The sequence below is a fragment of the Idiotropiscis lumnitzeri genome, chromosome 10, assembly GCF_059441095.1.
Source record: "Idiotropiscis lumnitzeri isolate Australia: NSW breed Sydney's pygmy pipehorse chromosome 10, RoL_Ilum_1.0, whole genome shotgun sequence".
In the NCBI taxonomy this organism is placed as follows: Eukaryota; Metazoa; Chordata; class Actinopteri; order Syngnathiformes; family Syngnathidae; genus Idiotropiscis; species Idiotropiscis lumnitzeri.
Window position 1 is genome coordinate 8,342,037 of NC_142400.1, and position 27,220 is coordinate 8,369,256.

The 27,220-nt window shown below is 40.4% G+C and overlaps 3 protein-coding genes across 4 annotated transcripts; all 3 read left to right on the forward strand.

Annotated features, from left to right (window-relative positions):
- The first annotated feature begins 934 nt into the window (after positions 1-934).
- On the forward strand, positions 935-11,172 carry pbxip1b (pre-B-cell leukemia homeobox interacting protein 1b). Its single transcript, XM_088307218.1, has 11 exons — positions 935-1,293; positions 4,451-4,532; positions 4,756-4,813; positions 4,981-5,051; positions 5,481-5,799; positions 6,755-6,991; positions 7,067-7,090; positions 7,325-7,377; positions 7,516-7,629; positions 8,437-8,653; positions 8,744-11,172. Exons 2-11 carry the CDS (start codon positions 4,482-4,484, stop codon positions 9,913-9,915), a joined length of 2,316 nt encoding a protein of 771 aa, XP_088163344.1. The 5' UTR covers positions 935-1,293; positions 4,451-4,481; the 3' UTR covers positions 9,916-11,172.
- A 760-nt stretch (positions 11,173-11,932) lies between these two features.
- On the forward strand, positions 11,933-22,345 carry LOC148328954 (protein S100-A13). The gene is made up of 5 exons (XM_088307396.1): positions 11,933-11,958; positions 14,216-14,338; positions 14,867-15,002; positions 21,505-21,626; positions 21,983-22,345. Exons 4-5 carry the CDS (start codon positions 21,507-21,509, stop codon positions 22,136-22,138), a joined length of 276 nt encoding a protein of 91 aa, XP_088163522.1. The 5' UTR covers positions 11,933-11,958; positions 14,216-14,338; positions 14,867-15,002; positions 21,505-21,506; the 3' UTR covers positions 22,139-22,345.
- On the forward strand, positions 11,939-27,191 carry s100t (S100 calcium binding protein T). Of its 2 annotated transcripts, none has more exons than XM_088307395.1 (4): positions 11,939-11,958; positions 14,216-14,338; positions 25,978-26,143; positions 26,836-27,191. In XM_088307395.1, exons 3-4 carry the CDS (start codon positions 25,982-25,984, stop codon positions 26,998-27,000), a joined length of 327 nt encoding a protein of 108 aa, XP_088163521.1. In that variant the 5' UTR covers positions 11,939-11,958; positions 14,216-14,338; positions 25,978-25,981; the 3' UTR covers positions 27,001-27,191. The 2 variants fall into 2 exon arrangements, with proteins under 2 accessions (XP_088163521.1, XP_088163520.1); XM_088307394.1 differs by lacking the exon at positions 11,939-11,958 and adding an exon at positions 24,586-24,774 and having other exon boundaries at positions 14,224-14,338.
- The last annotated feature ends 29 nt before the right edge of the window (positions 27,192-27,220 follow it).

A 27,220-nucleotide genomic window follows, 5' to 3' on the forward strand; every position in this document is an offset into this window, starting at 1 on the left:
CTGGACTAAAAAGAAGTTGATGGAGTCGACACCGCGCAGTTGGAGTGAGTTTTGTCTTCTGCTTTTTAAACAGAGGCAAGGGATGCTTAAAAAAACAAAGGCAAGTATGACAAATTACCATGGAAGCTCTAATTGGCATCTTGCTTGTGGTTGGCTGTGGAGCAATTCAATGAATTTGAAATGTATACATAGTAATTGTAACCATAGTAATTTGATTTTTATATTATTTTCATAATGACAAAAACCAAAGCTAAAATGTAAATAAAATGAACTCATTAATCATACAAACTGTGATTTAATTTAAAATATTATTAATGTATTAATATAACACAAATATTTTTGATAACAAATCACATCACATGATGTTTCACTGTTATTAAAAATACAGTTAAGTAAAACAGTAATAAAAGCATTAATTGAATTGTTTTACATTCATCGCTAGTATTTGATTATTCTCTTCAAACAATTAATTCAAATAATTAATTTTGATAAAATACATATAAAATAAACACGTTAGTAATCTTCAATAACATTTTATATAATTATTACAAAGTATATACTATAGCATAGTTACAATTAAATTGTGAATTTGGTTTATTATAGTTAAAAATAGCCCCGTTCGTCCTCTATTCCTGTTTGCAATTTATGCTTTGTCTAATTAATAAAAAAAAAAAGGAAATTACATCACGTGGAATTTAAACGAGCCAATCAATTGTAATAATCTATTCCTGTTTCCCTTCGTTTGTAGGATGCTGTTGTTGGTTTTACCTGGACATTTTTACAAGCTTGCTGATGACTGTGGCTGTACAGGGACACATTGCTCATAATAAACGACTTCATCAATAGAATCATTTTTATTTCTATGTTTGCATGATTGCTTTTTAACAAACCTAACGAGTATGCTTTAATGATCAAGCTAGATATTCCAGGCTTGTGGATCTTTTTTTTTGAGTGAGTTAATCGTGCTAAGTTAATACTGTATTTGCATTTCGGTGTGAGCACTGAGCAAACTGGATTGTTCTCAACGTCACCTGCCATACGTCAATCAACCTGAAAACTTCCCCAAACACACTAGGAGTGAGGACGCGCTGCGATTGGTCGTTCTAGACGTAGAGAGGCGGGACTTGATCACATCTCGATTGTGATTGGACGAGAGGTTATGCTGCCCGTTTGCGTTCTGGAGGCAAGTTCTTAAAACCTAACAGTTCTCAAGTTAGATAGAAAGGAAGACTGACGACCACCTTGGAACTAAAGTAAAGCCACTTGGATAAAGTCAAGTGAAAGCTAAGGAAGGTAAGAAGACATGGTGCTTTTTGAATGAACTAAAACGTTAGTTCTTGGTGTCGTTCGTTACGTCTCATTTGTTTGCGCGACTCTTCCTTGACATACGGTCACGTTTTGCTTCTCTCCTCACTTGTGTCCGTCGTTAAATATGATTCAATACAAAAGGACGGGAGTTTGGATTTAAATTTATTTATCTCGACGTCGACCTTCATGGCATTTTCCATCCAAAAGTAGCCTCCAATGTTTACTCATGGTTTGTGCGCGATGCTCATCTCCCACTAGAATACTCACTGCTCGAGCCTTAATTGTCACCACGCGAGAAATCGGCAAATCTCGTGAGATTTTGCAGTAAGAAAAATGTAATAATAAACAATATAACAATAAACATTGGGGGTGGTCCTTTGGAAGTGGTTCAAAGGCTGCTTCCCCACTCTTTTGTATTCATAGATCATTTTTATGACTGCTCTTATGCTAAACTGTTACTTAAAACTGTGCCTGTGCAGCTCAAAATAATAATAATTACAATTTACAGACAAATTAATTGAATTGACTTTAAATCCTATGTATCAAATTGTTTTGCGAAGCTGTCGGGCCCACATTGTTGTTGTCGGAATGGTGCCTCAGCCTTGTCTTTGTCCTGACCTTTTTTGGTAGTTCTTGCTCCCAGCCTTCACTTGTCTAGGATCCACGATACTTTAACTATGCTTGTTAAAGCAAAGTAGAACCCAAGTTCAAGACTTTCTTTGCAAGAAAAACAAAAGCAAGTGAAAGACAACAGCTGGTAAATCTTTGGACTAATCCAGCTGTCTTCTGCTTTGCTGCATGCTCCCCCTCTCTCCTGTCTCCAGTCAATCTCCAGGCAGCTATATTTAGCGATTATCTATGTAAGTTGTCCCACTATAAGCTCCACAATGCTCCTCAGACCTCAGGCTAGTTTCTCGTGGGAGAGGGAGACCTAAATTGCAGGGAAGGAAATGTGTCAGAATGAATGTGGCTTGTGATGTGTTCATGAAAGATAGAGCCATGTAATATGTAAAAATACATTTGAATTCTCCCAAACACGTGCAGTACAATGAAGCCGAGCTTGAAATTTCAGGCCATCATTGAAAAAGGTGTGATTGGCACAAACATTGCAAGTCAAGGTGGAGGGATTAACAAACAGTTCCGGATATGAGTCAATGCTAGCATAAAACAGGCTCCCGTTAGAGAGTTAAAAAAAAAATGTTTGCTAGCACAGCTAAACTTTATCTGGGGTTCATCAGAGGCGGAGGAGGTGTGTGTTCACTCCCTTTTAACATGAGTTTGAATTAGGACTGTTACAACTAATCAAAACAATCAAATAAATATTAATCAAATACATTGGTTCATTTTGGAAGAAGATCAACATTTTTTTTTGTGATAATTATGCCTCAATATAGAGACTAAACTGTCATCAAATGAGACCTATAATCTGGCGAGACTCATTTAAAGCAGGGATGTGTAATTTAAAAGGGGCCAAAACTTTTCATCAGCCCATTTGGTATGTGTTCTTTTTTTCTTTTAATATCCAATGTACAGATGATATATTAATATATATTTTTGCTCAAATGCATACAAAAGAGCCACTCTTCAACTGCAAAGGCTTCAAAGCAAAGAAAAAAATAACCATATCCATCTATTATCTAAGTCTCTTATCTTCACGAGGGTCGTGGGCGTGCTGGAGTCTATCCCAGCTATCTTCGGGCACTGTGATTTTTATTTTTTTCCCTGTGCAATGGGCTTTATTACATAAACGTTCCAATTCAAAGATGGCACAAAATTGCTGAACAATAAAACAACATTAAGTGAAACCACTCAAAGATTATATTATTCTACCCTGACATGTTTGTCATGCATGCCATTTAAAATCCCCCAAATAATACTCTCACTCACCTGTAGGACACTGATTTGCTAATTCCTCATGCACTTCAAACGAAATGTCAACGGTTCTTGTGGTGGGAAAAAAACTAAAACAAATATCGCTGTTGTCCTGGTGAAATTAGTTGAAATCTTTCATACAATACATGACAACTTTATGGCTGATAGCGTCTCTAAGCGAAATAAGCAGATACGGTTGAGTTTAAATTATAATCTGCTTCCTATTTTACTTCAAAGACATCATGTTCTGGACCTTATTTGACTCTTGTTTCTGGTCAGGACCTGCTCCCTCTTCTTCTCTGACGAAGTACAGTCTTGGCTCTGGAGGCCCTCTTGAGTGATATCTGCCCTCTAGTGTTGAACGTTGTTATTGCAATGTGAAACTGATCAACTGGAAACATTTTTATTTCTGAAAGTTAATTGAGGGCCACTCTGAGTTCCATTTAAGTTACTTAAACGTTGCCTATTCATTTTAAGAAGCTATTTTACAGACTAGTGAATTGAATTTGAATCTATGGGAGAAATTAAAGCTAACTTTAATGGCAGGTTTACCAGCATCGTGGAACAAATTGTGTCGGCCCTTTTTAGTGTTTCTACTAAATATAGTTGCAACTTGGTTTTGTTGTCATCAATGAAAAGTCTAGTGGTGTTGAAATGCCGATTCCATTGTGTTGTCCTCTCAGCGCGGTCCAGCCTTAGTTACACGAGCCTCGGGCCAAACATTTCCCCCTGCTCGTCAAAAGCCAGGGCGACTGAACTCCCACAACACACACAAACTACTAATAGCAAAACTAAATGGCCCCTGGGAAACCCACTTCCTGTGCACACACACATGTGCCGCAAACTGGTGACAGCACACCACAGTAGCTCTTCACTGTTGACAGAGCTGGGTGAGGCCTCGGGGAAAGTATTCAAATCTTGCGTGTATTAATAGAGGATGTAAATGCGTTCAACCTTTATCACCGTCAAGCTAATGTTGGACACAAGACTTTGACTTTGTTTATTCTCTTAAACGAAAGAATTCTGCTACATTGGAGATTTTTTTCCTATCAATGTTCCTATTCTTTAAGTTTGCCGGTGCTTTGCACCCTATTGGTTTCCAGTTTGACTGTTTCTCCCTGCACTGCGCAAACAACTAGATGTGTTTTCATGCAGAACTCACAAACACACCCTCTAGTCGAGCCTCACCCATTCCATGTCTGCTTGTTGCAGTTTGTATCTTCCAGTAGTGGCCTGTTAGTCACAATTTGTGTGTGTGTGTGTGTTGCAGGAGACAAGCACAGCCTCAAAGGGGCGGGGCCATGTCTGGCGGCAACAGTGCGAACAGCAGCTGGACCATCGTCAGTCCTGAGGTAATGTCAAGTCACGGCGGTGCACAGCCTCAATTAAATTTCAGCTTTGATAGAATACAGGAAAAACTACTCGACCCAGATCCGCTTTATTTTAGGTCACCTGATTGTGCAGTAGTTATTGTACACCTTTCTCTGCTCTCGCTTATCTGTGATATGCTCCAGTCAATTTCCATGTTGTCAGGTTAGACATTATCAGTTCAATGTGTTATGTGTTTCGTACCAGGAGACTATTGCTGAAACTGTGAGGCCTCTGGAGGAACAGACAAAGCATCATGAACAAGGTTTCTTTTCATGTTCCCTTTATTATTATTTGCATACTGGCACGATGATGTCGTGGCAGCTGTTGTTTCCTGATAAGAAATACGTTGCAAAATGTTTCAAATATCGCCTTGGATGACTTCTTGTTCTCATTTCTGTCTTCTTTTTTCTTACTCTCTTGATGAGCCAGCTGGTGATACAAGCAACCATCCAGCAGAGGGCGCAGAATCTGCATCAAGCCTTTCGGTTGACGACCACAAGGTTAACAATAGCAATCATTTTAAGCAAATGCAGTTCCTGAAAAGTTCACTTGCGATTGTAAAAAATTGAATTTGATATCCAAGAAAGTTATGCCTCGAAAGTCGCAAGAAAACATGACATAGCGTGTCCGTTTGTAGCTTCACTTTAGCTCAACATGTGTTATGGCATCAAAGAATAATGCGATGTATCTTATTTAATTTATTTATTTTTTATTCCCCTTTAGATTTTTATAGCTTTAGCTCGCTCAGTTTCCATAATTGATGCCGATCTTTTTAATAGTCCAATATTTTGTTCGTGGTGGGAACAAACTTGAAGTGAAAAAAAAGTTAAGAGGGGAAACCTGACATTTTCTGGTTTAAGGCTAATTTGCAACGTTGCATGTAAAAGTTCATCCTCATCAATTTGGATGACCCTATTCTTTTTAATCAGGATGCAGAAGAAAGGAAAGCAGACCCAAGTGACGACTCCAGCGCAGATCATCCCCTTTCCGTGCCCTCATCTGTCACCGATGCCCCCATTCCTTCTGGCGATGTCAAATCAGAGGTTGCACCCGAAGGCCCCAACCAAGACGCCTTTTCCGATTCATTGAGCCACGTCACCCCCTCCCCTGACGAGCCCTCGGGCTCGCAAATGAGCGCAGAGACTCTGGGAGGTGTGGAGCTGACGCCGCAAGAAGAGAGCCATGACGGAATGTCAGAGGAGCTCAAACAGGAAGGGGAGGAGTCAGATCTTCTTTCTCAACACACAGGTATGACCAAAGAGAGCGAGGGGAATATATTTACTGAACTTGAGATAAGAGTGGGTGTCAACGACGCCTGTTTCATCATTCTGACACAAAGACGTCCCGGGATCCGGCCGGCCGGTTAGATGGCCGTGAACCTGGACTCCAGACTCAGATGTCTATTTATCTATCTATTTATTTATGTATTTATTTATTTAAACGGAAAGGATGTAACCTGAGCCTCATCACATTGGCAAGCGGCAGCGGATTATTTTGAATGCGCTGCAGCGCCGGTTTCGTATGACACAGTCAGCAAAACAGGCCTCGTTATTGATTGGTTGACGGACTTTCCATCCGAATTGATTCTGGGAAATTGCAAGAATGACTCAGTGAAAGTCGTCACCGCAGCTTCTTCTGCGCGGCTTGCCAGGAATCAAAATTTAGCACCGGTATTCGAATATGTGACCGAGAACCGGAATGATGGTCTCTGTTCCACTCAATTCCTGGTTATCGATGCCCAACGCTAGTAATGGCCTTGCATGACAGCAACTCTTTACCAAATCTGCACCAATATGTAATTGATCCTTGGGAAATGTGATTGGAAATTGGTTAAGCTGTTTTTGCATATTCCATTTTATTTATTTTTTTAATACGGAAACAACTTCAAAACAAGGCCTCTTGCCGTGGACTTTTTGACCTTGGAAGAGATAAAAATATATTTTTTTAGTTTCATTGACAGGACCTCAACCTCCAGTCAGTGCATGTTTATTGTGCGTGCGTTTTGATCTTTGGTTATTTCTGTTCAATGTTGGGTCAAGGAATTTTGTTTAGAGAGGATGTGGTTGATTCGTTATGGAAAAGTTGTTTTTTTTTATTCAAGCTGTATCTTGATCTTTCCACCCCATCCACTTTCCACGGTTGATATGACTTTTGGTCGACATCTCAGCATTTGAAACACAAACAATATTTCACTTGCCTGCAGACTCCTCGGAGCAACCAGGATCGGATGAAGGGCGCCAGGCCGAGGACACCGATTCCGAGAGAAAGCGCCTGCTGGCCTCTCTGGAGCGAATCGGGAGGATAGATGAGGAAGAGGAAGAGGAAGGAGAAGAAGAATTCCGGCTGCCACGGCAGAGGGAGGATAACAACATGTTCTCTCTGAACAAATGCATCCTTGGCGCTGTTATTCTGGTCGCACTCGGGACCATCTTGTTCTCCGGTAGGTGAGCCCGTGTGAGTTTCAACCCATGTTGGAAGACAATGAGCTGCCAGATAACATGTGATTTACCTGCAGGTGTCTTCATGGACCTGGATGAGGGTAGGCTGTGTGTTTCTTCGTTGTTTTCTCCGCACTGCAAAGCCGACGAGTTGTTTCAAAAATCCTCTTGAAAAATAATACTTGTTGCATCCACCAAGTGGCGTTAAACAAGCATCGCATGATACGCTGCAGTGGAAACCAAACCGATGCCTCCCTAATTTCTGTTCACGTTGTTTCTTTTGGCATTTGAATAATTGAGGATAAGCATTGTTAAGCATGTGCTCTGGCTTTTAGAGAGCGTCCTCAGTACAAGGGAGCTCAGCGATTCAGAAGAACCAGGAAAGCAGGTCAGTCTGACGCTAATTTGTTCACTTCTGTATTCCAGATTCTGTTGCTCTCATTTGATTTCTTTTTTTTTTATTCATTATACACGGCCTCTAGCCCACTTTTGCTATTCTATATGAAAGTATTTGTATTTGTGATAGGAGTGGCTTCATCCAGAGGCTCTTCCACCTCCAGTAGATTCTGAGAACTCGGAGCTTCTCACCAGTCAAGCCAAAGAAGACCAGCAAATTTCTATATTGCAAGCTCAACTTCAGGTGCGTTTCCTGTGTGTGGCTTTTTGCTTTTCACCTTTAATTAATTGCCTCGTCATGTCCCCCCACAAGTTTGCGTGTCATAAAAATAATTCACGCTCGTTAGGCTTCCGTTTAAAGGTAAGCCGTTTAAATGCTTAACATTTGCCCTTCTGTCGCTTTTTTAACTGATACAGTGCCGCTTAGTAAAATCTGTTTGGCCAGTTTGCAGACTTAGTATAGTTTGTAGTTTCTTTCGGTTTGCTCTGACAGTCTCCCACGTGAGCAAAATGTCACCACATCTCACTCTGTCCCACATTTTCCTTAACGAGCTGCGGACAAGAGCGAAAGCTTGCGGCCCTTTTTTAAACATAAAATTAATGGACAAAGGCACCACCCGCTGCAGAGCATTGCCAGCTCTCTTTTAAAAAAACAACAACAACAAAAAAAATCAGATTCTAACAGCATGATCGGCGCCTGCATATCTCTCTCCTCAATCCATTGCGTGTCCTTGGCTGACATCATCACAGCCTCTGTGAGTGGCGCACAAAAGGTTCACTTTTGTCAAACTCTTCTCCTGTAAACAAACACATCCTGCCTCAAAACAGACTTTTACAACTTTTTTTTAACAACCTTCCCCAACAATTGAATGTTCATTAAAGGAGTAAAAGAGTGACCCTAACTTGAGAAGGTCACACATTTCACACAAAATTAAGTGAACAGGCCAAATCAGTCTTTCACATTTCTTCAATTTTCTTTTTCGCTCGCCTAGCATAACTGACCAACATTCCATAACCATATTTGGGATGCTGACGTTTACATCCCATCCAGGCGCAGAAAGAAGAACTGAAAGCAGCCGAGGGTCAAGCAGCCGAAGGAGAAATGGAGCGCCGGCGCTGGCAGGAGGAAAATAATAGATTGAAGTCGAAGGTGGCTTCTCTTCCTGTTCTTGAGAAAGAGAACGAGATGCTGAAGAGGGAGCTAGAGACACTGCCGACACTTCAGCACGAACTCGAAACTTTGAGATCCACTGTCAGTAAATTGACAGGTACAGAGGGACAATGGGTAATGAGAGGAGAACAATAGTTAGGAAGGTTTGGAGCAATTCTTCTTTTCTAATACTCTTCTTCATCTGCAGTGCCCCCAAGTGGTCAACCAGCAGACATAAAACAGAACGGCAAGCATGAGAAGGATAAACACGCCACGGGTGAAAAGAAAGAGAGCAAGAAATCCGACTGGAAGGACCGCAAAGACAGCGGCAGAACAGAATGGAAGCAGGCCGAAAGTGTGAAATGCGAGCGCGGAAAATCCGACAAGGTGAAGGAAGGGGGAGGCAAGCGGGAGGAGGAGAAAGACCAGAAGAGGGAGAGCAGAGGGGACGAGGGGAAGACATGGAAGGAGCGAGACACGAAGAAGGACCGAGCCGAGAAGACGGGGAAGAAGGAAAAGCATGAGAAGCAATGGAGAGGAAAGGAGGAGAAGGAGTGGGGGAAAAATGAAGGCGAGACGTACAAAGCGAAGGGCAAGTGGAAGCAGAAAGGGAAAGATGCTGTTGAGGAACGTGGCAAAGACAAGACATGGAAGAACAGCAATGGTGAAAAAGGAAGAGGAGGAGAGAGGAAACACGTGGAGGATGGCCATAAACAAGCCGGCAAGAATGATGACGGGAAGCAGTGGAGTCATCATGGAAAAGGTGATAAGGACCGCCGGAGAAACACAGACGGACAAAAGAGGAAAGAGGACAGCGGCGAGTTGAAAGGGGACAAGTCCAACTTGCACAAGCACAAATTCACCAACTACCATCACGAGGAGAACATGTGGGCCGAGAGGACGGCGCCCCCGCAACAACAATCCTCCGCAGATTCCACCGATTACTGGACGCAGCAGAGGAAGCGCCTCCATAGGAAGCCCAAACAGCCGCAGCACTGCCACTCGCAGGAGGCCTGCGCCCAGGCCGAGGGGCTTCACCCCGTCTCCTTCCCCCACTTCGAATCCCTCCTCCACGCTTACCTGACCAAGGCCGAGCAGGCCGGCGTGGACCCCTCCAAGAGAGACGAGCTGCGAAAACTCACCTCCGAGTTCTTCCAGGACGGCGTGTTCATGCACGACCGGGTCAACTTCCGCAAGTTCGTCAAGGACGTGTCGGATATTCTGGAAGACATGGTGGAAGGCGACGGAGAGGAAGACAGCGACCTGGAGGATGAGATGGAGGCGTTCGGGAGGGAAGCGCTGGAGAGGTTTTTGGTGGCGGGAGGCGGCGAGCAGCGCAAAGAGGAGTGGAGGAAGGAGAGCGCACGAGCCAGTGGCTGAAGGAGGACGGGACGGAATCCATCGGTGAAAAGCGAACACTGGATGGTGGAGAACATTTTAGTGCAATTTCACGTTTCACTTTTTTTGGGGTTTAACATGTGCAGCGCACAACATCCAACGCAGTGCAGGTCTAATTTGAGGTAGTCGTAACAACTTTCGTTCTTTTTTTATTTCTCTTTTAGGGATCTTGTCATATTTACTGCCACAGCAAACAGCTAGCACGTTGCAATATTCATTTCTTATTTACCAGCTTGCTCAGCTCGCAGTGGAGCCTTCCCCAACCTTTATTGGGCCAGGACACATATTCAACATCAGAAATCTTATTGCTCAAAAAAAAAAATGCCACAAAAAGTATGAATATTGAAATGATGGTATTGACTAAATTTCCTCCCCCAAAAATCTGGACCTGCTTAGTTAGTCATTTTATTTTGTTTGATTGACATGTTGCAAGTTAATTGTACCTTCTACCGTCTAGTTGAGAACATTTAGTTATTTTGCCTTTTTACTATATTCGAGAAAGATGAAATTAGAAAACTTACTTTGATGAATAATTTTAAAACAAATTCAGCGTCAGTAGATGATTTCCAAGGACACTGCACACACCATTTTTTCTTTTGTCCATTTGCTTACTTGTGAAAAATCCTGAGCGCTGTTTTTTGTTGTTACTGAACACAAATTGATAGGATCATCCTGCCTGCGAGTGGTCCCACATCCTGTATCTGACAGATGAACCTATTCTTCCACAGTGTCTTTTTTTTTTTTTTTTCCCCTTCCACTGCAGCTCTCACACTGCTCAGTCTTATTGACACGATGCAGCTTGAATCATTTGAGTCGGTTCCCATGGCGACATTTCCGGCGCTATTGAAATGAATGTTTTTTTTTTCTATTTTGAATAAGAAGTCTTTTTTCTTTCTGTTTGAATATTTGTATATACTTGCATTAAATGCTTACAAGTAACTTATTTTTCGAGTTTAGCGAAATATGGTAAGGCACAGAAAATATTGTTTATTGTTCTAAGCTTGATTGTAGCTCTCCAGGTACATGACTCCTGCTGTGCACTAAAGTCCTTAATATGTGTTTTATTTTGAAAGTAACACTGTATTATTAGATTGACTGATGGTTTACTATTGCTTGCAGGCTGCAGCTCTCAATTTGGTGTTACCTGTGTGGCAGTGCTTTTTTTTTTTTTTTTTTGGGACGGTCATACTTGTCACATTTGTTGCCATGGCAGCAGTTTAATAAAATGTGGGCATCGAACTGTCTCAAGGCCTCTTCTGTTCTCATACAAGACTTAGCCAACTATCACAGTTGCATCACATCTGCCTCGCAGTTCTGAGGTTCAAATCCTGTCTTGGGAGCTTCTTGCGTGAAGTTTTCCTGTTGCCATCGCGCTTGCTTGGTTTTTCTGCAAGTACTCTGTCTTCCTCCCACATTCCAAAAGAATTCACTTTAGGGTCAGTGAAGACTGTAAATTTCTTATCGGTGTGGCTACTAGTGATTGGTTGTCTCCGTGTACCCTGACCAGCTGGAATCGCCTCCATTTGACCCAAGACTGAAATGAGGTCAAATGCTGTAGCAATTGAACGGAAGATGATTGCACAGTTTGTAGCCGCAAGTGTAGATGTACAAAAGTGTTCAATTGTGGAGATTTTAGTAGCCACACAGTAAAATTCCAGTTGTCTTTTTTTCTTTTATTGAGAAAAAATATATATTTCATTGTATTCTAAAATTTTTGTAAAACAGGTAAGTAGTAAACACTAAACACATTGGTATTTGCGTCACTCCGTTATTATAATGTACTGATAACTGATAAAATGTACAAAGACAATTTAGCCATCGATGGAACAATAATTCTAACCGTCCCTTTTTAGTCTTAATGGTCAGTTTGGATGATTGACGTCTTTTTTGACAAATCAGGACGCAAGAGCGATCCATTCCACTAGCGGGAAAACCGAAACCTTTATCAACCCGGATGAACTTAAATATAATTTCCGGTTCCCAATTAGTTTTACAGTGGCTATGAATTCCATCCCCGCTACTAAGGTAGGACTTAACCTTTTTTGTTCGTTTTTTTTTTTTTTTTTTACTACTGTCCTTGCATTTGTTCCTTTCATACGGAAGCGAAACTGCCCATGCCGGGTAAAAAATAGACTGGACTGTGGCTTTCAAATGTATAGACTGTTTTGACATATGTGCTGTGAATAGTAACATATCCCACGATTCCATAGCATGGCATAATACGGTAAAATGCTATGTTTTTAGCATTTAACCTACGTTTTGCCAATACCGACTCATTCGAGCGACTTTGCAGTACGTTCAAACGACATAGCCCAGTCATTTTCTTTTACTGCGTAATTTTGTATTTTTATTTAAAAATAGAATATATTGCTTTCGAATGTCATGTGAAGCATGAAGTTACTTGTTGGTCTCTGATTCTTGCGAGTTTGATATTTTGTGTGTGTTTTATCATAGATTTGACTTATTTTTTAACATAGGAAAACATTTTTAAAAAGTACTTTAAAACTCATCCACAGTCATTGAGAGCTATAGATGCCAAATGTGGATTATTGAGACTGGGGAGGGTTTGGCAATGAATGTTAATAATGAGTTTAGGAAAATGTATTGCACAGGAAAGTTAAATGCCCTGCCTAGTGTTCCGTTGTTATGATGAAAAAGTTTAGCAATAATTCAACTTGGTCTATTTTTTATGTAATACCTTTTTTTGCTGTATTAAGTGCACTTCAAGTATTACTTTTTGTACAAAATGCCACTCCGTTCCTTAGAAATACACCAACCATTTTGATTCGTCATCATCCTCCTCATCATCTCGATTGGCGAGTCTCAAGGTCCATTTAAAAAGATTGATAGTCTATAAATGCACATAGACGCAACTGCACTTTTCTTCCTCACTGATGACTCAGTTCAGGATTTGGGGACTTGAAAACTTCTGCAAAATAGATTTTGGATGATGAAGCCAGAGAGCTTGTTAGCGCTGAAACTGTCACCCTAATGCACATCCTGTCAGGGTTTTAGCAAACCTAATAAGGCTTGTCAGACCCAAGCCCAAGTGGCTTGTTCGCAAAAAGTTTTGGCAAGCCTGATGCTGTAATTGCACCTGTTTTATGACATTCTTTTGCTCCCTCCAGCACTTTACTTGTTTTCTCACTCCCTGTGAAGAAAGCTGAGAGTGAGGCGATTGTCCATTAATGCCGTCAAACTTGATGAAACCATTCAACCATTTGTGCAATGGTACATTTTCTCTAGTGGCGACGTATACTGCTCAATTAGTGAGTGATTTGTGTCTGGACTTGGTCTTTATATCCATCCGAGAATGCCCTGGGCTTAATTTGAGGCTGCTATCAGAGTGTTTGTGTCTCAGCTTAAAGTGTATGCTGGCAAAAGACAAGATATGTCAATTACAGAGACCTGGGCCGTATTTCCTTCAATTTAATAAAATGTATATTTATGTAACCCATAGCATTCTTGCACGTCCTGGCCAAATCGCACCGAGTCGCTCACGTTGCTTCGCCTTTGCTGACACCCACGGCACTCGCCAGGTCACGTACTCCCTTTTTAAAGCCATTCACATGAATTCATTCACTGCCAGCCATTCAGAAAAAAAAGATATCATTAATTTGCTGTTATTCTTCATTCTTGTTGTTTTGACCAAAGCATGTTCCATATGTTTTTTTTCTCTTTATTTTAGACACCTGGGAACTGTTTCAAATGTGTGTTTCTCTTAAAACAAGACGACTAATGGTCTGTTTAGTCATCTGCTTGCAAATACTCGTACGCATAGACAAATAATAGGGCAGCAATTACACAAACTTAAACTGGTGACTCACAACAACGGGCCCTGTGTTTGCAGTCATGGGACCCTTGTTTTATTCTTGTTAGGGGTGTGTCCTGACAAGTTAATCATATGTCCAACAAACCCTTTTTTTTTAACCCTATGAGTCTTTATCAAATCACTTTCAGACAGTTAGCATTATAATTGTGGCTTTAGTAATATTTTCAACGAATTATATATATATATATATATATATATATATATATATATATATATATATATATATATATATATTAAAATAACATGGCAGACAAAAGTACTCCAAGTGTGGAAAATTCCATGCTTCCCCCCCCCCCATTTTTTTACATGCAGTTCAGATAAACGTCCACCAGATGGTGACAGTGCTTCAAATCCCACCTGAACCACATCTGCTCGCACTGAAGTCTCCATTAATTAACTGTTGAAAGCGACGCATTCACGAAAAGCATTTTGCTCCTACTCATTGGACAGGAGTCGCGGCTGAGAGCTCAACGTGGAGCAGTGCTGGCAGCTGATTGGCCAGCGACACTGGAGGGAGAGCTTCAACCAATCATGTGATGTCATTCACTTGTCTGCGTGCCATAGAGTCAGAAGGTTTGACTCGACTGCAAACCTTTTTGTTTTTCTTGCCATGTTAGAAGCAGCCTCTTAACATTGACTGTTCCAATCACTCTGCTCACACAAACGCACACACAAAAGAAAGCACTCGGTGTTCACTCTCTGTCATGTGGAGTATGTTTTCAGCATGTTTACAAGCATTCCGTGTGGTGTTTTTGTTCAAACTTTGAAATCCCCAGTGAGCAGCCATCTTCCCATTCTTTGCATAAGCGAGCAAAGTATCAGGGCGTGGTGCTTGCTGCATCTGTGAGAACACACACACACACACACCCCCACACACACACAAACACGCATACTTGTTCCAACATGTAAGACACAAATGGAAAAAAGGTCAAAATGAGAGAAAAGTTGAAAAAAAAAAAAAGAATAACTAACAAAGGTGTTGTAATTGCACGAGTCAAGCTGGGATGAGTGGGAATGTCAACGGTTGCTCAAGCAAAGGCAAGCAGCGGGCGCCCCTGTCCACATTCCTTCTCCCCCGCTCATGCACACGCCCTGTGACAGTGAAAAAAAGTTGGCCGCTGGAGTGAGAAGTTAAATCACGGAAAAGATATGTGCTGCTGCCTCATCTAGCACAGAGGAAAAAGAAGGAGCTGCTGCGCTTATTGTCTTTTCTTCCCTCCCTCCGCAAATTTTAACGGTGAGTTTGACTTTTTTTTACCTTCTTCTTGATCATCTTATTGAAGTGCCCCCTCCCCTCCACCCAGGTTTTAATTGCAGCTTATTTCAACACTATCTCGTGAATGTTGCATTGCTTTTTTTTTTTTTTTTTTTTTTTTTTTTTTACTTGTGTGCTCACTGAGCCGTCTCGGCGGATCAGGTTGTCCTCGTTGGTAAACGAACCCCTGTCCCTTTACACGTCCGGGGAAACCCAAGCCGTGTCAGGGTGACTTATTCATGAGCCGAGTGTCACTCCTGCTTCTGCTTATTGTGCACCTTGTCAGCAGTTGTTTGGACTACATCTGAAAACAAGACCCCCATGCCCCGACTATATCCACCCCCCGTTTTATGTCTCCGTTAAGCTTTTTTGGCAAATGTAAACTAAGTAACTGAGGTCAGATTTTTTTTCGCCTTTCTTCTCCTTATCAGTCTTATTTTGTTCTACTCAAGTGTGTTTTCATGCATGGGTGATGACAAGTAAGAGGAAGTGCAGCAGTCACACCTTTTTAATGCTAACATAGCATATGGGTGGGAAAGTGGATGGTCTCAAGTGCCGTAATGTCTTAAATATCCTTTAAATAGCCTGGACTTTAATATTATCATTATTAACTATAAAAGTGCTCAATTTGAGTAGACACTTAGCAAGAGGTTTTACACAATTGTAGCGCATTGTCTTATTCTTTGCCCCTCTAATGTGAGGTTCCAAATGTATGCAAATCACAACCAAAAAGTTTGATTAAATATTTATAAATTTTTATTTATTTATTATATTAATTAATATGAGCGCCACATTGAATATGTTATTATGGAAATCCAGTGAATAATACCACAGTGGTGCCTTGAGATAAGAGTAACCTGACTTAAGGGTTTTTTTACGTTACAACCCATTGCTCAGATGATATTTAGTTTTTCGCTTTGACTCGCCAGCAAAAACTTGAGATCTGAGCACTGTATGGTGGCAGAGAACTCGACTCATTTTGCAACAAGCAGCGGTTGTTTAGAGGGAGAAAATCACTTCATCATAAAGAAGGCTGCTAGCTTTGTCATGCCACTCCCAGTCGCAGTTTACTGTCAAACTAAAACATCAACATTGGTCAACATTAGGGCTGCAACTATTTTGATCATTGATTAATCTGTCTATTGTTTTGTTCATTACTCAATTAATTTAATTTCCATCCCTTTATTAAAAAATGGGACATTATTTCAAATAGACAATGTAGAAGATGCATTAACAAATTAGGATTCGGTTACTGGTTTGTTCCATAACATGTCAGAAAATTGACAAACATATAGATTGCTGTTTCCCAAACTATAAGCATTATTTATATTATATTATAATATAATATATTTAGATTCCATTTGATGTTATTACTATCTTTTTTTAAATCGAATATAATATTATAGAGTGGTATTTTCTTTATTAAAAATGTTTTGGGCGAAATACTGGAACAGATAAATGGCATTTCCATTCATTTCGATTAGAACGAGTGATTTGGGATATGAGCGTTTTGATATGCGAGCACGATCATGTAACAATTTAGACTCTTATCTCAAGGCACCTGTTATATGACTATTGTATGAATGTCATTTTGTGAGTATTCTTGAATGCTTTCTTCTAATGTAATATGACTTTGTACAAGCGCATTTATCTTATCTCCTAACTTAATGACTTTATTCTTGTTTTGTCGTAACATTACTATTACGTTTTGTGAAGCCCTACGATTCTCGTAACACATTTCTTCTTGTAACCGTACACTGTTTCTAGAACAAAGTACAGAACGACAAGTAATGTTTGGACTATTTTTATTTTTTCATAATATTACAACTTTCGGTTGTTTTTTTTTCCCCCCTCACTGTGGTCCTAATACACACTTCTTATACTAAGCATTATTTATTAAAGCTTAATTTATTTTATATTGGATTGAATTTCTTTCAGTCTTTTTCTTTCTTCCTTCTAAAGCTCTTACACAGTGAGTCATTTTTTATATACTCCACATAGTTAAAGATCAAAGCATTTGAAAGTCAAATATTGAAGATAACTAGGAATGTGCTCCTACCATGAATCATCGACTGAACGCTGCACATATGTCTGTACATGAACAGAACATATAAAGTGTTTAAGATATTGGAACTGAGTGTTTTGTGCTCATAAAATGTACCGCACTGCTACAACTGTTTTTTTTATTTTAATTTTTTTTTTTACATAGTAATGAGGTTACTGGTTTGTCTTTGGGCGTTCCTAACCTGCTTTGCCTCTGAACTGGTCTCTACTTGTCTTCGGTCTACTTGCAACATTGACTCGACAACCTGACAGACGCACTGTCATGTCCAACGCATGTGTTTGTTTGTTTGTTTGTCGGCAGCCTTGTCTCATCACACTCACTCGTGACATTCAAACAATGTGACATGGCCAAAGTTGTGTGAAAATATCGAAATGGGCAAACAGATGGAAATGCTTTTCGATAGCTCGTACTCAAATTTGATAAATGGATAGAACATTAAGTACTGACTGGACAAAGAAATAACCAAGTGCGCTTTTTTTTCTCCCCTTTCACCTCTGATTGCGGGTGTCAAAGCATTTTTTTTCTCATAGAAATCGCAATAAGCCATTCACATTTAATATGTATCTTTTATTATCGCTACAGGCAGTTTTTGGAAGTAGCCTTTTAATGATCTTGTCTTCAGAGTATCAAACCAGTTGCTGTCAAATTAAAGCAAGAGTAAACTCTAAACAGGACAAATAAAGAGAGGGCGTAATAAAAGTCTCATCTCAGTCCTAACCATAAATGTCTGGTTGATAAAAGTAACAAGATGTTTTTGTTCTCGACATTCTTCTGGTGGTTGCACGTGATAAGTCGGGAAGCTCAGTTTTCTGTCTTGTGAGCGTTTCTTTATGGCCCAGAAATTGACTTATTGACTGTATGACTGACAATGACAATGACTTCAGAGAATATGAGATTAACAACAGCGCATTCACATTTGCATACAAATTTGGGTTAGGTTGCAAAAAGGAGCTGACTGTTTTGGATTATTTAAATAGTCATTCAATTATGGTTTCGATTAATCGATGAACCGGATAAAACATTATTTCAAATTAACGGTGCACAAAATGCCCCATGATAAATTAATAATGATTCGGTTACGGGATAATAGGCTAAATAGAAGCTGAAATTCTTAGCATTGTACAAATTTATATTAAACGCATCGCTAATCGATTCATTTGATGATTACTTGTCGATTATTCGTTGCACCTTTACTGTTAATGTAGTGTAAAACGTCACAACAATAGAATAATACCTTTGCAAACTTATTCCAGACGGCTAACGTGCGTTAGCCGTCGTCTCCACTGTCTGAACTTCATGACTATTGTCCTGTCTCAAAGGCCGCAAAAGCCAAAGAAAAAGCAACATGTGCAGAGTTAAGGCTTGTGACGGGGTTTTGGTGAGATTTCTAGCGAAATGTGAAAAGCTTGGTCACTTTTAGGGACTTTTACATTTACAAGTTTTTTTTTTAAACCACATTAACAATTAGACTACAGACTGTATTTCTGTTTGTCTTCATTGGAAAGAAACCGCTTTTCTTACGAAAAAATAAGGACAGTGCAAATACCACATAACCATATTTTGTGATCTTTTACCTCCTTTCTCTGGCATCCAAGAGCCTTTTATTACATGAAATACCAAGTGCGAGTCAGGCCACAATATAAACTGGGCCTTGCTCAAGCCCCGTGAGTCACGCTTGAAGGCAAACCACGTGCTAATGTGCACACAAGCAGGCTGCCTCGTGCTTTTATTCAACTTTGCTAGTGCTCTACTTCCCTTCTTTTCCTCCCAATTCGTAACGTTCTCGCCCTGGCATGAGCCTCTTCGTCACTCGATCTCATTACACTCTGCGCGCTTGCTGATGGGTGGCGGGCTGTCAGTCGTGTGAACGTATAGCCCACACACACATATATACACCAGCATGCCTGCTGCCAGGCTGTTGTTCCAAAGGTGTTGGGACAATTATAGCACACTATGAAATAATAAAAAAATAATGATGAACAGCAGGCGGGTGACAGATGTTCACTAGAATGTAGGAAATAACATGTGCGTCTGTGTGTGTGTGCGTGCGCAGTTGATCCTCCATGAAACACAATCCTGATGTATGTTGGGCCTCACTCTGTAATTAGGTTAATGCAACTAACATCCTAATTGTTACTGCTTTGGATGTGTGTGTGTGTGTGTGTGTCTTTGGGTGTGGACCAGTGTGTGTGTGTGTTCAGTGTGATCATTGTGCTGTGACGTCTGGGTCACATGGGAGATGTATCTGGAGTTCCTAAGCAACAAAAACAACTACAAGATGGCTCCCGGCAGGCAGGCAGTCGTCATTGGCTAGGCGGTTTCCTGACAGTCTTTTCCTCGTCAATTAGTCGGTCGGCTTTTCTTCAGTGGAAATATTGCCTCCACCGCACTGCAGGGATAATGATCAGCTCCACATGGGTGGCTCAGAGTTATTCGTGGCAGCTGCCTTCAAGCGAGAGATGCTGTTAAATAGTTCTCTGTTATGATTGTGGAGGATACGTTTCGATTACAGAGGTCCCAATCATGTTTCTTTGCACCTGAATCAGAATTGTTTTGTTGTTTGAGTCTAGATCCAATACCTCCGCAATGCATTACGATCCCCGCTAAGGCTGTTCCGTCCAACACTGGCAACACGGCAATAAGCCCACAAAACGTTTTTTGTCGTAAATTCGGTCCCGCAGCATAGAACTGTCTCATGGGCCGAGGAGTGTAATTAAATTTATTTTAACCTTTTGCTTTTATAATTTGCTTGCAGCGACCCACCAGAAAAGGTCTGGGGGGAGGGGGGGGGTTGTTTTTGCAAGCTTACATCCGCTTTGCAATGTGCATTACTGCCGCCTACAGGACTGGAGTGTAATAGTAGTAGAGGTGTCAAGTGATGATTTTTCTCTCCATTGGATCAGACAAGTTTAGGTTTCTTCATCCACTTTAGGATTTGAAAGAGCCAATCAGCTGGCTCCTCATAATAATTCTAATAACAATAATTATCCCCTGCTGAGTGTTGTTTTGTTTATATTTATTACACAACAACTCAGCAGCTCTGCTCCAAATCATTTTAATAGCATTCCACATTTGTCTTACACATCTAGTCACTATACTGGAAGAAAATATTCACTGGCTATAACAGGAAATTATGTAATCAAAACACACGAAGAGGAACCAAATAGTATTACATCCAGTATCTTTGTGTCTGTTCCCCGGAAGTGAAATAGTGCATAGCAGTTGAGAGATTCTGGGTTTGATTCTCTGCTTAGGAGTTTTATTTATTCTCCTCCTCCGCATTCCATAAACTTGTATTTAACACTCTAAATTATATGGAGTGTGTGAATGGATGTTCTTGATAGTGTGTGTCTGACACCCGCTTCACTGCTGTGTGAGGCAGCGCAACCCTCCAAGTTTGCAGATTGTGGGCGTGACTAGTCCATAACCTGTCGCACATATTCTGCCTGGCAACAAGTGACTATGCAAAATTTAAATAAATTCATTTGAATGGATAGCTGAATTACCACTGTATCAGAAATGGATGACTGGAACTCATTGACGTTTTTTTTTTTTTTTTGTTTGAAGCATTTTACTTTTCTTCTATAAGGGCCTAAATTCGATGTACAGCCTTTGAGTTCATAATGATAGCGACACAATACCTCATTGAGACCTTTCGATTCTAACTGGTGAACCTTTGCTGCTTGCCTGACCTTCCTCTGGAAGTTTTCATCCCTTACTTGAACATTAAAGCGCACTGTACGTAAGAAGTGTCATAGCAGGCGGACAGCCGCGGGTAATCTGATCCAGATGCGCCCCAAAGGCACCCTTGAGATCAGATGTCCTCCGTCAGAGATCACGGCCCCCTTTGTGTTCACCTCTCCTTTTCCTCCTTCTCTTCTTCCAACATGTCCTCCGCTTGCTCTCCCACTGACCTAGCACTCAAAGATGGACTCTTAAAACCAGTCTTGTATTTAAAATAAAAGTATCTATTTCTGTGTAATTCAGTAGAACCCATCTAGGACCGCCCTGGACACATTCATTAGCACTGCAAATAAATCGCCAATGTCTGGTTGTTCTTGATTAAGAATATAACATTATAAATGAAAATCGATTTTAAATTGCTTAAAAATATGGATGACGAAACCAAATTTCTTAGTACTGGACTTAAAATGTTACTGTTCCGAGATGCCCCATGTATACATTGTTGACCCCGTCATGTTATGAACAAATCAGTGTCATTTAATGACAGTTTTCTGTTTATGTAAGGAAATAAAATGTGTTTTGGATAAACTGAAAAAACAAACTTATGAATGCATGATACAATTTGACTAGAAAGTGATAATGCACATTTACCAGTGCCAATTTGCATAAAAGCGCTTAAAAGTACGGGTCATAAAATAGCAGTAACAGGATATTTATTCCCATTTCTTTCTCTAGACATGGAGTCAGCCATCCAGACAGTGGTGACCACGTTCCTTAGTTCTGCCAGAGGCAAGGAGAACATGGACGGGAAGTCCTTCCAGAAGATGGTAAAGAAGCACCTTGGAAGCGTCATGGAGGTAAAACGCAAAGATCTCACATTTTGACGAGATGAAATGATCTGCTTCAAGCGACTGTCGGCTGGAATATCTCATACCGCGGATCACTGCAAGACTTTTGCGAACCATGACAATGAGGCGCTCTAAAGCGACTATGCATATCGCGGGCCCCGAACTAGGCGAGCGGTCAAGTCAGAAAAAAAAAAATTATAAATGTATCCGGAATGTTCCGCCTGTGTTTTCGTGGCGGAAGCCGAGTTGGCAAACGCCACATCACAATTGTGCAAGATAACCGCCGACACCTTTTTTTCAATGTGCTATCGCCACAATTGATTTTTGAATTTTCCCCCTCAAACACATCTTGTGATTTCTCGCAGAACGCCAACAGCTCGGCAGCCGTCAAGGAAATGCAGAACGGCCTCGATGAGAACAAGGACGGAAAGGTCAGCTTTCAGGAATACATCACTCTGATTGGCTACATCGCTAAGGCGGTCAGCGAGAGCAAGTGCCAATCCAACGCAGCGGCGTCATAGACGGAGACGCATTCGGGGCAGTGCTGCTTTGTTCTGTGCTTCTTTTTATTCCCTCCCCACACAATTAACCAATCTTTTGTATCATTCCATCCTCCTCACCTGCTAACGTCCATCATGTATTCAAGGCTCCCTCCATGTTGATCTCAAGAAAACATTGAAGAACTCCCATGTCGAAAAATGCAATTAAAGCTTTTTACTGACACCGCATGGTTGCTGTATGGCGTCATTTGTATGTCAAAATGCGTTTACAGTGGTTCCCCTGACGTGCTTCTAAAATTAGCTGTTTTCCTCATGAGCGTTGAGTACTGCAACTAGATCCGAACGCACAAGAGATGAGCCCCATTGTCCACTCTGCAACCCTATACTACATGCACACAGACGCGTACACAATGTGCTAGTATGTCGTGCTTGTAATCATGGCACAAACATACGGTGCGGAACACGATTTCTTTTTTTTTTTTACCACCTGGCCTTGTTTGTTTCAAAGCACAGTTTATTACAGTGTACTACAGTGGTACCTTGATTAAAATGTGGGACTACTTACATTGTTTCCGAGATAATAGCCTTCGCTTTGATAGATGGTGGCAGGTCGGGGCAAATTCTTCTTCTTCTTCTTCTTCAAAAAAGAAGCAAAATGCCATGAATGCATCAGATATTTGACCATGAATGGTGCAGCAACACATGGGGAGAGACAACATGACAATACTCACATGGTTTAATTATTTATCCTCGCTCACTGATAGGGATTTGTTTAAACCGGTTTCTACCAAATGATGGAATTAGGCCAGCCATTAATTGTCCGACTATTAAAAAAAAAATAAAGCAAGATATATATATAATGAATAAACTCAGTCAAAGACAAACGATGGAAAGACATTGTTCTGTGCTACTCTGACACATCTACATGAAAAACATTTTTCGGACGCCAAGGCCCGTTGTAGTTTTTTTTTTTTAATGGGCTGATATTTGAAGTCAATGCAACATTTTGGCTCTCATACTACAAGCTAAAGTGTTTCCCTCTCCCTGACCTGGATGATTGCTTGAATCAAACTTGACATCCATCTACCTTGCAAGACTTCTATTCATCCATTCATTCAAGCGTCTTTTTTCCCCCCACCCAAAAACTTTTATAAAGTGAGCTAATCCCTCTCACATTGCGCAACAGTCAGTTTGCCATGTGAGTCCCAACTGTCATGTATTTATTGGAGTGTAAACGTCAATACGCAGTCGCCGCACCGGTTTACTGCAATGCGGTCGGTGCAGTGAGCAAAGCCATTCAAAGTCATGTCGCACATTATGATGATTGCAACATTTATCACCGACGGCACTTTTAACCTTGCATGTGTAAACATGTCTCAACTCAATGACGGGAAACATCACAAAGATTATTTTACAAATTCAACCACCATAACCATTTTCGCTTAGCGGCATCACATTTGGTATGTCTATGTTAGGTTAGAACCACAAAAAAAAAAAAAAATGTCGACAAATACACAAGAAGTGCAGAATTAGATTGAGGCTGTCATTTCGCCGTGATTTTATTTCCAGTAGTCTTTCAAATACGAACTCTACTTAGAAATTTTGTCCTGATTGCCATCAAATTTGAATCTCGTTAACGAGACTGATTTAGACTGCCTAGTTCAAATGGCATGATTTAGTTTTTTTTTTCTCTTTCAAGTGGTTCAGGGTCAGTGTTGGATGGATACGGTAGAGAGATCGATTTACCCCATATATGCCACCTTGATTGTCAGGTGTGGAGCAGAATTTGGCCCTAGAAGCAGACGGGACACAGAAGTGGAAAAAATGAGGGTCTTTATATACAAAATACAAAGTAACAACAAAGAGCATGGCTGGATGCCGAACAAGTAACGACAGAGAGTAAAATCTCCGCACTGTAAATCCAGCTGAAGACAGATTGTTGTCACAAAATTGCAAATAATTTGAGTTTTCACCATTGCGTGTAGGCAGAGCATGACAGTCAAGTTTGATGTCCTGCCATAAATCATGAAACTCTAATATCTCAACTCCACAAGGTCACAAATGTATGGAAAAGGTCATATATTGATGTATGCTCCAATTTCCTTCACACTTTTTGCTAGAAATAGTTTGTCCGACGATGGCCCATTAATCATTTGCAGACTTAAATTTATGAAGTTTCGGGGTCGCAAGCATGACTCTCTCCATCAAAACTCACTCAGTCACACCACCTGGAAAATTGGAAGAACTTAGCCATGGATATATAATATATATATATATATATATATGCGTTAAAGTGGGAAAACTGAAGATGGATTAAAAAAAATTCTTGCACATTCTTGGTCACCCCGGAGCTTGCGAAACAATCCAAAAGAGGTGTGTATCCGTTTAGCTCATTCAATTAGCCTAATGCTTTGGTGTAGCTACAGATGGTAGTGAGTTGAATGTAACATCTTCAACGTGTCCAATAGACAGATAGCAGGTGTCTGAATACAGGAGCTGGAGGAGGAGGAAGGCAAAGAGTGACATGTGGAAGGAGGATGGGTGGAGTGAGGGGTGTATTTAAGACGAGGTCCTGCTCGTCCTGCTCATCAATTGCTTTTTCCACTTCACTCTCTCCGTGCACCTGAGCCTCCGGCCGGCCCTTGTCCTCCAGTCAGGTAAGGGTGATGTTAACTTTGCTGAGAGGAGGATTTATTTCGAACTTGAAAAAACACTGGTATATCTCTATCAATTATATGAGAAATATTGGAAACGTCTGTCGTTTTAAGGGCCGGTTATTATGCAAATTCACAAATGTTATTTGGCACCAAATTATTTGAAAAAATGTTTCCTTGTTTTTGACATGTTTTCAATGTCAAAATATCCACAATATTCCACATTTCCTGTGAAGAAAATCCCAAATTAATAAAAGAAAAGAGAAAGGAAACTGCTGAAATCTGCCCCTCAACAGGTGCATTAATAATAACTTCAACATTTTTAGAATAAAAATAGAAAATGTATAATTATAAAAACTTGCCCAAAAATATTTCCCAACAAATTTAGGCTTGTTTTTTTAAAGTCCACCATCACAATGAGAAAATTTCCAAATGAAAGGAGGAATTCTTAAAAAAAAATCCATCAAATTCACCATTTTCTATGCAATTTAGAACATTCAAACTTGAACGTTCAATATTTAAAAAAAAAAAGACCACTTTTTGAAAAAATTCCACATTTGCATTGAACTAATTTCCAATTCAATGGAAACATCATTTTGAAAATCCACTTATAGTGACCATTTCTTCAACGTATTCAAACCTAATATTGAAGAGGTCCATAATTTCCATGACATAATTCAGAAAAAGAATGGAAGAATATTTTTTTAACCTCAAATTTGCAAATTTTTCAACAGATTAAGAAAGTTCATCGTAAAATCCAACTCCCCTTTATATTTGGAAATTATTGTACAGGATTTCCGTCATTTCTCTTAAAATTCAGGTTATAGTCCATCCTGGGAATTTTGGGGGCATTTGTAGCGTTTTTTGAATTGCATTGTGATCAAAAGCTCTTCCATCGCGGCTCTGTCCTGGTTGCTGAGTTTTACTTTGCACAAGCAGCTTTGGGTTTCAGGCCTTATCAGCCGGCTCACATGTCCGGCTGACTGCCAGAGGTCCAAAGCGTAGCATCAAATGATGTGTAGCGGAATCCTACCGAAGGAGGAAATGCTGGCGATGAGGAAATTGAGCAAAGTTGACACTAGAGCGCCTTCAGGGTTTCACCCTTCTCCTTTTTAATGACGCTTAACCCGCCCCGCGGCGCAGCTCTGATGGTACACATTCTGCTTTCTATGATGGCTAGCGTGCGTGTGCTGTGTGTCCACTCAGCACCATGTCTTTGCCCGACCCCGAGAATGCGTCCACCCTGGAGAACGCCATGCAGCTCATGATCCAGACCTTCCACAAGTATTCCGGCAACGAGGGCGACAAATACACGCTGAGCAAGGCCGAGCTCAAGGAGATGCTCACCACCGAACTGGGGCAGTACCTTGGGGTAAGGAGAGTATGCTCCAACCTCTTTTATGGGCTTGGGTGAAATGATTGACAAATCGCCAGTCACGCCTTCTGTCTTTGATAGGTGGTTTCTTAATTAAAAAAAAAAAAGCAACACCAAAATGTTCAACCAAACCCTGTGATAACAAGTCAACTATCTTATTGCTAATATATGATGCAAAATGCCACTGAAGGGCTAACAAAAATTAATATTGATGTTATGCTCATTATGAACCTTCACAAAACTGCTTCTTTCACACACTTGGATCAGCAACACATAGAAACTGTACTTACAGGCGTAATTCTCTGCTTGGTTACTGGAATTTAATTGGCGACCTTCTCTGCCTTTTTTCATTATGTTCTTTTGCTTCCTTTTTCTTGTTAGTTTTCTTCGTTTACTTGTGGATTCTTTTTGTTTTCCTTCTTTTGCTTTGTCTTTTTATCTTGTTCTTTTTCTTTTTTGATGATTTTTTTTGTCTTTTGTTTTATCTTCATCTTTTTCTCCATTTCTTTGCATTCCTTCTTTTTCTTCATCTTCTTCCTTTTCTCGTTTTTCTTCATATTTTCCTTTTTTTATCTTGTTTTTCTTTTTCTTTTTATTCGTCTATATTTAAAATTTTCCTTTTTAGTATTTTTATTTTTAGTCAAAATTTATTTATTATCATTATTATTTAAATATACTTTTCTACGCAGCACGCCAAAGATAAGGAGGCAGTGGATAAGGTCATGCGCGAACTGGATTCCAACGGGGATGGCGAGGTGGATTTTACTGAGTTTATCATCCTGGTGGGTGCGCTCACTGTGGCCTGCAACGACTTCTTCCTGGAGTTCAACGAAAAGCCAGCAAAGAATAAGTAAACGCTATCTAAACACACTCCCTTCCCAAGGAGGAAAGCTGTACATGTCTAATAGTGATTTGAAAGGCCAGTGTGTCCTTTCGTCTCTGCAAATTCCCTTTAAATTGACATCAGTGTCTTGTTTCTGTTCGTGCATTTTGTAACACTGTGGAATTCCCCCGGAAAGAATAAATGTGATCTTTGTTCAAAGCATCCTGTTGTAGTTATCTGTTGACATAGAA

Excerpts from the sequence above, each read along its gene's own strand:
- pbxip1b (XM_088307218.1), top strand. The coding sequence starts at position 4,482 with ATGTCTGGCGGCAACAGTGCGAACAGCAGCTGGACCATCGTCAGTCCT. Across the intron at positions 5,800-6,754 it reads TCTTCTTTCTCAACACACAG|ACTCCTCGGAGCAACCAGGA; the intron begins GTATGACCAAAG and ends ACTTGCCTGCAG. Across the intron at positions 8,654-8,743 it reads CACTGTCAGTAAATTGACAG|TGCCCCCAAGTGGTCAACCA; the intron begins GTACAGAGGGAC and ends CTTCATCTGCAG.
- LOC148328954 (XM_088307396.1), top strand. The coding sequence starts at position 21,507 with ATGGAGTCAGCCATCCAGACAGTGGTGACCACGTTCCTTAGTTCTGCC. Across the intron at positions 21,627-21,982 it reads ACCTTGGAAGCGTCATGGAG|AACGCCAACAGCTCGGCAGC; the intron begins GTAAAACGCAAA and ends GATTTCTCGCAG.
- s100t (XM_088307395.1), top strand. The coding sequence starts at position 25,982 with ATGTCTTTGCCCGACCCCGAGAATGCGTCCACCCTGGAGAACGCCATG. Across the intron at positions 26,144-26,835 it reads AACTGGGGCAGTACCTTGGG|CACGCCAAAGATAAGGAGGC; the intron begins GTAAGGAGAGTA and ends TTTTCTACGCAG.